The 10,913-nt window shown below is 36.6% G+C and overlaps 1 protein-coding gene across 1 annotated transcript in view; it reads left to right on the top strand.

The window, feature by feature from the left end:
- The first annotated feature begins 4,723 nt into the window (after positions 1-4,723).
- NYAP2 (neuronal tyrosine-phosphorylated phosphoinositide-3-kinase adaptor 2) overlaps positions 4,724-10,913 on the top strand; it is a 121,809-nt gene continuing 115,619 nt past the window's right edge. Inside the window, exon 1 of the mRNA XM_007420459.2 lies at positions 4,724-4,935. Coding sequence (XP_007420521.1) covers positions 4,730-4,935 — 206 coding nt within the window. The 5' untranslated portion in view covers positions 4,724-4,729. The remainder of the gene's footprint in view (positions 4,936-10,913) is intronic.

Raw genomic sequence — 10,913 nt, 5'->3', positions numbered from 1 at the left:
GTAACCACTTAAAACTCCATGCAAGGAACTGCATGTGGCTGGCAATATGGGTCAAAAGACTTCTTAGGTTGACTATGGAATTTTCCTGGTAACCATGCAAATCTGAAGAAGCCCCAAGTGAGGATTTGCATCAGTGTGATGAAAATGGCCAGAAGTTATGCAGAGAACTGTTTTGATAAATGAGCAAAATTTGTGTGAGAGACAGTTTGATGTAGAGATTATAATGCTGAATTAATACTGGGGAAGCCCAGGTCCAATTCCCAATTGAGCCATGAAACTTATTAGCTGACTCTGAGTTGTGCACTGTTTGTAATGTGAACTACTTTCCAGGGGTTTCGTAAGAGAAAATAGAAGACATAGATTTTGTCTGTAACATCTTGAAGGTGCTTCCTCCTCCACAATGCTGTTCAATGGAGAGGGGAAATCTAGGTTTACCTCTTTCTGTTTATGAAGAATTTCCTCCATCACTAAAATTCTTGGGGAAAGAGTACACAAAGAAGTAGTTGAGATGGGTCAAGCTCTACCTCCCTAATCTGTTTGTTTATGCAGTATCTGTTCATAATCTTTTCAGATAATTTCACTCTACCCCCTGGCACTTCTTTCCATTCTATAAATCATTCAAGATATTATGATTTAGCGCTACTTTCCCCAACTTCTCACTCTCTAAATATGTTGGGATTGTAATTCACAGAATTACCAAGGCAGGAATTCTTGGAATTTAAATAGCAATTCTTCCAGAACTACTAAATTGTGGAAAGCTGACTTAACCAGAGTTGCTAAATGAGATTAGGAACCATGCACACACTTTTACATATATGTTTTTCATCATCATATTATAGCCTTAGCTGCATTGGGATATTATTGTTTAATTAGTCTGACATAACTGCATGGTTTTTGTTGTCCCCCCACCCCCGCTTTTACTGGGTGAATTTAGCATCTGAGCTCTTCAGTTTCTTTATTATATTAAGTCATCACTTTCCAAGAAATCAGAGACACTTGATTGAAAAATCCAATCAATTATTTATTTTCATTTACTGAAATTGCACATGCATTGTTATCATCCTACTGCAATTAGTCATGGGAGTATTCACATGCCAGAAAAGGAATGTATCATTCAGTGACCTTGCTATGTAAGCTGAATAAACCAGCAGGAAAAATAAAAGGTAAAAGGAAACCTTCTCCTGAGAAGTTCATTTCTTCTCTGCAGAAAGCTGATTGCAGAGGATGATTCTAAGGTATTTCCTCCTATCATACCACTGCATCATGACTGTAGGTAAGAGATGAAGGAAAAGTAATAAGAATTTTAAACCTTGCTGTGTTTTAAAGGAAACTGTGACCTCCATGCATAAACTTCTGACTTGTTGCAGAGTTAGATGGCTGAATTTTTCCCCAGTCATCAAATGACAAGCTTATATAAGCAGTATGACATTCACTCTTAAACCATTCATATTCAGTGTTGAATATGGATAACCATTAATTCATCTAATAGCAAATTCAAGTGTTGAGTATTGTTCAGTAGGTGGGTAAAGTGGGTTAACCAAGAAACTAGAATGTACAGGGCAACCCTATGTTCTGCCACAGTGAAGAGAAAAAACTTCCTGCAATCCTAAAACACAAACATTCTCTAAAACACCTTAAGATTGAACATATTCAGCAGACATAGGATGCAGAGCAGGAGATAAGAAATATTGTGAGGAAAAGGGAGAAATGTAGGTAAAGGCTGGCTGGGACCCTAAAAGACCTATTTTCTTAGAGATAATATGATTTCGCATTTTATTGTACATTTCCTTTGTAGACAATAGGTTTAAAACAGTGTAAGGCCAAGTACAATAACAATAGATATGTAGAAGTAGAGTGTAAGGCCAAGAACAAGAACAAGAAATAGAGAGTAAGGCCAAGGCCAATAATAATAATATATATGTAGAAAGCATGTAACCTACCTTAAATGTTAATAATATCAAATGTCATTAATAAAATCAACTCAGTGACAAGTCTGCTACATACAGGCAATGAAATCTTAGAATCAAATTATTATAGGCTAAATAATGGTTCCTAGAATATATAGGATTCCAACACAGCAAAGTGATAATGTGATTAAACTTGGGGTTCTCATTCACTTCAAGTACTGGTTGATAAACACATGCAAAGTTCAGTTTTATATTTTTAATATAAAGGTGTTCATAATACTGATTTACCTTAAAGAATGTAGGAATGACTGAGAGCAATACGAAACTTTGGGAAAACTCAGTTCTAAATTAAGGTTCTGTATTATTTATCTACTTATTTATTTTAGAGATATAGAATCTGCTAGTGTCATACTATATGAATTCGTTGGTACTGAAGAAAAAATGGGGTTCCTGAACATTTATTGCAAGTTAGTTTTGGAGTTTTACTCCTCAGTACAACACTGTTATGTGTTTCCATTGTAAAATTGCTGTATCTCAGACATGGCATTTTACAGGATTCAAACACATCTTCCAACATTCTAGAACTCCAGTCTTTTCCAACTTTTCCTTCCTTCCTTTCTCTCTTTTTTTCTCTCATCACCAAACAGAAATTGTATAATCTCTTTAGTAATAGTATAAATTACAGTTATGTAAATCACTTGAAAAAGCTGCTTTGAGTCACACAGTAGCACATACAAAACACCTTTTCTCAGATTGTGAAAGTAGCCATACTTTTTCCAGGTTTGTGTAGCTGGCTTCACATGTGCGGCTGTACAGGCACTTTACTTTCAGGAAAATATTAGATAAGGAAGGTGAATAGTATACAACAGAAACATTAGGCTTTGTATTTAATGGCAAAATGGTGCTTTAGAATGTATGGGAAAAGATCCAGCTCCTTTAAGAAGAAACAGGTTTGGAGTGCACCCCCATGTACTCCAAAACAACATTTTGCCTTTGAAACTGAAGTATTGCATATCCATATCAATGCTAAACTTGGATCTGCAATTTTAGATATATGAAATTCAGAATAATTAAGGCAAAGAGCTAGATCATTAATGCAGAAATTAAAAACAAAACAAAATTGCTAATGTATGTCCCTTCCTTACCCTTATGGTAAATGACCCCTCCTAATTTTTAATTTATTTTGTTCCCATTGATTTCAAATGACATGCTTGAATTTAATTTCTCTCAAGGTTTTCTGACCTTATGCTCAGTATACCTGAACATTTCTTTGGTATTTCTTTTGATAGTGTTTTTCAGTTTATTTATTGTTGGAGTTAGCAGATGGTGCAGCCGCTGCTATTGTTTTCTATTACTTGTGTTTCCACACTTTTAAGGCTTCTTTTGCTGCCCAAACTTTCCAGTCTGAAAAAGCCCAATGAAAAAAGTCAGTTATGTCTTCCCTTGGGATTTAATTGAACTCTGACAAGCTAGCAAGGCCACAGATTGCTGGTGAGATGATTTAGAATGAAAGACAGCATATTCATGCACTACTATTGTTTATCTCATAAGGACAAGAGCACCATATTGCACCCGTGAGAATTTCACTGAAATTACCTTCTTCAACAGACAGTTCAAAAGTAAATTCTCTTTCACCAAATGATTGAGAATGGATGGGGGGGGGGGGGGAACCTACTATTTTTCTGCATGGAACTGTTATAAGCTGATTTGCCTTTTACTCATGCAGTGTAATCTTTGACCCAGTCCTGTTTTTGCCACTGCAAATTCTGAGATGGTTTTGAATGTCATTTGTTGATCTCCAGCAGCACAGAATTTGGTGAAAAGGCAAACAACCCTTCTCACTTCATGTTTGTTTCAATATTAGCACATAGGACTTAATATTGTTGCTTATTGTTAAAACTAAGAAATTAACTCATACGTACTGAGGTGTTCTCCAAGCATTTAAAATAAATATGATTATAATGGCTGAATGTAATTAGAAGCTGTAATACTTTTTATATGAGGGTATTATTAATAAATTCCCTTGAAGATTATGAGGGTTGCTTTTAGAACTTTTTTTCTGAATAAAGATGAATTAAAAAACCCAAAACCAATCTAGTAGCACTTTAGAAATGCCTCTACTATTGCCAGAGCTTTCATGGACCATAATCAACTTCAATCAGATACATGGAATTTATCCTGAGCAAATGCACGTATGGATTTGGTGTGAATACTCCCATGGATGACAGCCAAGTTTCATACATTAATGCATATATAAAGCCATGACAAATTGTGTGTGCATTTGTGTGTGTATGTGTGTGTGTGTGCATGTGTATGAATCAGGTTACAGCATTAGAAAATCTTGCTGTGAATTTAGATGATAAGAAAGAAAAACAATAACCAATGAACAAACTTTTGAAATTTCCAGTAATCTCCATCAAGCTGGATGTCAAGCAAAGTGGGAGAGAGTGGACAGGGAGAAAAAAAGCTAATTCAGTCCAGAGCAGTAAAGCCTTCATTTGGTGCAATTCATTTAAGATAGAGCACTCAGAAATAATAGCATCCCAAATTGGAGCATGCTCAAAAATATGTTATGAAAGTCTCAGATTTTATTTAGGACAGCTGAGACAAAGAAACATGGAATGGCTATTCCTCATTTTTGAAAATACAAAACCCAACAGTTACTCAAACTGTTTTCAGCCTTAAATAAAATTACATTTGAAGAGACCAACATATTTTGAATTTTTACTGATTTAAAAATGAGTAGAAAGCCCGTAAAATAATGTATGTATGCATGAACTTCTTTTTCCTTTTGTCAACCCACAGGAAGTATTTCCCACAAGATGATGAATTCTAATCAGGAGGAGGTCACTTTGGGCACTTTTCTCCAGTACATTGAAGATATGGGCATGAAGGCCTATGATGGCTTGGTTATACAGAATGCATCTGACATTGCTCGGGAGAATGATCGCATGAGAAATGAAACCAACCTGGCTTACTTGAAAGAAAAGAACGAAAAGCGCCGGAAACAAGAAGAAGCAATAAAACGGTAATGATTGGTTTTTCTCTTAAAATCAGGAACTATAGCTTTGTTGAAGATCTGTAGCATATACATGGTCTGGAGAGCGGTTGTAGATTTAAAGATTAAATATGCAGTTGAAATTTAGTTATTTCAGTAGATTTCTAGAATAGAAGTGAGGGAGTAAGCCTATGAGATGGGTAACCTAATAGGCAGCTCTCAGGGGACTAATATTGGATTAGGAGGTAAACTATGAAATTGGTAGCCTAATAAAGCAACTATCTTTGTTTGGAAAGAGTTTTGTGCTGATATATTACCAAACAACTAGTACTGCTGTAGGTAAATGAATTAGGTTATTCATCACATAGAAGAAAGGTGAGCATTTATTTGCCTAACTAGGAATCACACTTCTTTTTATGCAGTTGAGGATTGCAGGGCTCTGTGGAGTGTCATTATGATGTTTCTGGATGGAAGCACTAGAATTTGGGCCTCTTAAATTACCCATTTTGCCGCTGCTGTTTGTCCCTAAATAAGAGAAAAACCATACTCCTGTAATTTGGTGGTTTGCTATTGTGTTTTGACAGTATGATTGTTGGGGGACTCTGCAGGGACCAAAAAGCAGAATTGGGGCTCTATATAGCCAGTGGGCCATGGGTTGTCTACCTTTGTCACTGAATGGAATGGAAGCAGGGAATGCTTAACTTTTCTGCAAGAGAATTTGCACAGGTATCCTGGCATAAAATCAGTATACTGATAAATGATTCAGCTGCAATTTAGAGCCTTGCAGGTATACAAACAAGTGTCTGATTGTGTCTGATTCAAGACTGCCAGCAGAGAGATCACATTTCTCTATCAGCAATATCATGGGGGAGATCCTGGTTTTCAAACAGCATCTTTATTCTGGATTTAAAGATATAGCGCTGAACTGAAAACACTGCAATTGTTCAAGTGTGGGTGCATGAAGTCAAATTCATCCATGGCACTGCTGTTGTTTCTAGTGCTGCCATTCCCATAACTGAAGAAGCAAGGCAGTTTAGGAACTAAGATAGGCTTTGCCTCATTAGCTGTAGGACCTGCCTTGGTGAATATCACAGAAAAGGCCTCACCTATCATCTTTAGTTCAAATGGATGCTGGATTGTACCACCACCAACAACAACAACAGTTGGGGTGAATTTATTCTCATGGGTTTGCATACCAAATAGTGTTAGTTATTTTTAAAAATATATGGTATTAAAATGTCCAGGAAATTAGGCTGATTTTTAAAAAACAAAAGAAAACATGCAAATAGAGCATGAATATTTGAGCTACATCATATCGTTCACACTGTAAAGGTTAGTTATTGCTTTCTCTGCTCATTAGTTACTCCACTCATTCCTTTTCATTCTTCTCTAATCCCAATCTCAGCTATATACTTATTATTAGGATATTTTTGTGGCATTTGGGAGGGGGAAAATCTTCATATGGAGGCAGAAAAGAGTAACCTGTCTGATAATTCAGATAGCCCTAACTGCACTTGAATATTTTCCTGCAGGAAGAAACTTAAAATTGTGCATGGGAACAAAAAAATGAAACATAAACCTCCATATCCATCCCTCCAGACTGAGCTGGATTATCCACACATTTTTTTTAGCATTATTCAGTTGAAAGCATTTAGCTTCTTCGACACGACTGGCAACTTACTGGGTTTTGCAATCACACTGGGACATCTGGCTACTCTCAGCTGATGAGAAGGAATATCTTTATATAGTTTTCTTGCTCAGTTCAGAAAGGTCTTGAAGAAACCAGGCATTCAGAGGCAATGGAAGGGCCATAAATGCACTCTCCCTATCACCCCATCACTTTAATCCTTTCGTATGCAGGGAAGTGGCTGCATAGGGTTATATGCTACACTGTGTTAGTTTCCTTTCCTTTCCTTTCCTTTCCTTTCCTTTCCTTTCCTTTCCTTTCCTTTCCTTTCCTTTCCTTTCCTTTCCTTTCCTTTCCTTTCCTTTCCTTTCCTTTCCTTTCCTTTCCTTTCCTTTCCTTTCCTTTCCTTTCCTTCCCTTCCCTTCCCTTCCCTTCCCTTCCCTTCCCTTCCCTTCCCTTCCCTTCCCTTCCCTTCCCCTCCTTTCCTCTCCTCATATTGCTTTAAAATGTGAAGAGTAAGGTTCCCCCCACCCCCAAAGCCTCTACCACTTTACACCCATTCTAACAACATGTACCTGAATGCCTACATAGATCTCTAGTCTATAAAGCTATTGTGTTACATGTATTACGGCAGCTATGCCTTATTAGGATGCAAAGAATTCTACTTGGCTGTTTTCCTGATAGATTTGCCCGCCAGCCCAAATTTCATTTGGGTATATTAATTGCTGAAGATATTTTGCAATATCTTTAGCTGTAGTTATGACTGTGCACTCCTAAGGTATAAGGTTTATTATTTCTTTTTTTTTTTTTCTGTTGTTAATTTTCTGGATGTGGGGGTTTCTCTTGGTATTATACATATATGTATACATATGTGCATGTTTCCGAGTGGCATACTGGAGGTCTCACCATAAAATGTGGACCAGGGCCATGACAAAAATTAGATCAATTTTAAATTAAGATGAATTAAAATTAAAGGGAATTAATGAAGTATAGATTATTCTGCATATGTTTAATAATGTCCCATTATTTTACCTGATTAATGTAGCTTTTGTACTCAGAAAAATACTGTTTATGCATTATCATTTTACTGGATGAGGCTAGTTAGTGTGTTTGGAAAAGCATAGGAATCTGGTCAAAATATCCTATCTCTCCAAAAGATAAGGAAATTTCCAGAGTAGACACCTGCTCCTTCACCTGTCCAAGGACAGGCTGAACATCTTTTCCTAGACTAATTTTCAATTCTCCCATATTGCCTGGATTCAACATAGATTCCAGTGATTAAAAACATTGAAACTGAGGTGGTCAGTTCCAAAAATCTGACACAGCTTTTTCCATATTCGAGTATAATATTATCAAACGTCTAATAGATACAATGCTGTCCCCCAGCCATGTTCATTGTATGGGATCTCCAGCCGCGTTCATTGATTGGGATCTAAATGAATGATTTCTGCTGATCCTAATTTTACATGCAAGTTAGCCAGAGCCTTTAGGCTCTTGACGTATTTCCAAAATGGCCTTCAGTTCTGAAGACATTGTCCATTTTTATCTTTTAGAAGTTATGAATAATAGCAACTATAACATTCATAAATACTCAAGCCCAAAAGAAATCTTCTTGGTGAGATTTTCTTGTTTTTGTTATATTGAGGACATGTTTTTGAGTGCTTGATGGATTAGAAACAAAACAGTGAAACAGACTAACTATTAATCTCCAGACACTGCTGCCTGGTGCACCATTATCATTGTTAAGTATCCTATAGCCATGTGAGGATCAAAATTAGAAAACTGAACTTTGGCCTTAGTGGAAAGAGAGGCAATCTTAAGGAAAGTATGTTTGTGTGTGTGTTTGTGTGTGCGTGTGTAGACCCTAGGGCCTTGTCTCAAGAGTATCTTTCTGAGCCCTCAGAAAAATTGTAATTTTGTACTTTTCAGTGTGGCAGAAGATAAAAATTATTAGATACATGGGGAATAGTCCCATCAGTAATATGTAATTAATTTAAATTAAATATGATCATTCTTAGGTTTTGCTTTGTCACCATCTTCTTCTAGCTCTCCCACTTTTCGGTGTATGGTTTCTAGTATGCCACACAAAGGACACCCCCTTTTTCTAATGTTCATTAGGTTGCTACATATACACATGCATGCTCATTACTTAAGGATTTCAATAATGCTGATGAATTTTAAATATAAACTGCTGTCACCCCTCAAACACCAAACAGATTTCACATCAGCTTGTCTGAAACACAATACAGTTCAGAGGAGCAGTTAACTTATCCACCCTACTATGCATATGCATATGCATATATGTATATAATTTCTCTTTCAGACAGAGAAATAGCTAGCTTTAAAGCTCAATAGAGATTGCTAGTGTGCTTGTGGAAATGCAAGGAAAGAGTTATGGATTGTATCCATGCTTGTCCTGCCTGGTAAAAAGCAAGTAGGAAAATTTAAATCATTGTCTTCATACTCCAAGCCTTAGTTTCTTGGTTTCATGTCAGTCTACTTGAGAAAACTATGACAGAGTACAGCCTAGGCAGAGGGGCCTTTTAATTGCAATGTTGAGGTTTGGCATTGTTGGGTCTTTGGAGATCCATAACTTAGTATACTCCATTGCTAATCTTCCAGAGCAACCTATCTCACCTTGCAATTGCCCTCTTCAAGTGAGTGATAAAAATTAGAAAAAGAAAACTCCAGGCTTTCTCCTTTTAGACAGTTTTATGAATTAGGCCTAGAGGAAGAAAGCAAATGTATTGACAATGGGAAGCACCAAGAAGGGTAGCAACAATTGGAGGGAGGGAATGGATGAAGGTGTAACTGGTTTTTCAATGATGAAGCAATAATTTTTAAAATGTTGGTCCAAGACATAGGAGAGATGATCCAAACTCTGTTTCAGCCAGCAAAATGGACTGTCACTGGTCCTCTGAGAACATGGCCTGGGAGTTGATATGACTGTTTACTGTATAAGTAATTACTAGGGACCTGAATGCCAGGATTGATGTATTCCTTGGTATGAAATGAAGGAAACTGCATTCCATGGGCTTTTCAATACCTGAGAGGCCCAGGAAAGAACGACCATTGAAATAATCCTTTCCCCAACACATCCTTGTCCTGCTCCCTATCAACTTTCCTTCTTCCCTCCCTCCCCCCCTCCCTCCCCACTAAAGTCACTGCCCTACCAAACAGCAATGGAAAAAACATTATGAGATAACCATAATGGAAGTAGACTGAAAAAAATGACTATATTTTGTCTAAAATGCATAGCTGGGAAAGAAAAAAAAAAGGCCATCAATTAGGCAGATCATTAAGCAATGAGGTCTGCAGCAATTCAAAGTCAACCTCAACAGGGATTCTTTTGACTGAATACAGGTGTAACCTTTAGGTGTTGTTAGTATCAGATGCCTTGGTTTTTCAGAGCAAAAACAAAGAAAAGTTATAACCTTTACATTAAACAAGACAGTAATTTTGCTTAGTGCAAAAGTATATATTGTCCATTGTTTACAGATGACAGTATGTCAGTTGTCAGAAGCTTTACTATATTTCTGCCCATTAATGTCAAGGAAGCTCCATCCATTCAGGATATTGGAGGAAGGATGAAAATTTTTAGTTTATCGATCAGCTCTTATTATATGCCTTGCTATGCTGTTCTTGCTCGGTCTTCCTCTTTTAAGAGAAATACATTGCTATACAATATTCCAGCTAATGAAATAATTTCTATCAACATAATTTGAAACAGAAATTAACACAACATTCTGAACACCCTTATTATTCCTGTGTATTACATTGCTATGATGGCTAACTATTGGGGGACAGTTGTACCATTAAATATGACCACTCCGAAGATATTATTTGATTTGTTTTTATATCTTATAAAGTGCTATGAAATAATACTTTTTCAATAATTTCATTTGCTCAGGTCTATTAACCTAGCAGCCTTGCACCTTTCGGCCACAGCATTGGAAGGTGGGAACATTAGCATTCTTCTTATTGAGCAATTGAGTATAATTTCTTGTATGTTGTTCTTGTAGCTCCATAAATAAATGTGTTAGAGGCTACTAGAAAGATGAAAATGTGAGAAGGGGACCAAAATATTCTTGAAAGTCAGTTCTAGGTAATAGCAGACAAAGAGATAAAATTCAAGCAGTAAAACAACACTTACAGCTGGGCCATTTGTCCTATTTAATAGAAGATATTAATCTATTTTGAAGGACTTTCAGGATACAGACCTCTGAATAAAGATATTTTTGAGACAGAGATTTGGAAGGAGGAAAAACACTAAGGATTAACACTGCAATCTTATCCAAACTGAAAACTGAATCCAATGAAAATAAGTAGAGCATCGTTCTAAGTGGATGTGTATAGGACTGCACTCTAAGTATCTTTCACA

The sequence above is a fragment of the Python bivittatus genome, unplaced genomic scaffold, assembly GCF_059951505.1.
Source record: "Python bivittatus isolate LINGU-HERP-01145 unplaced genomic scaffold, Pbiv_v1 ctg000980_np1212, whole genome shotgun sequence".
Lineage (NCBI taxonomy): Eukaryota > Metazoa > Chordata > Lepidosauria > Squamata > Pythonidae > Python > Python bivittatus.
This window is presented reverse-complemented; position numbering and strand designations above follow the sequence as displayed.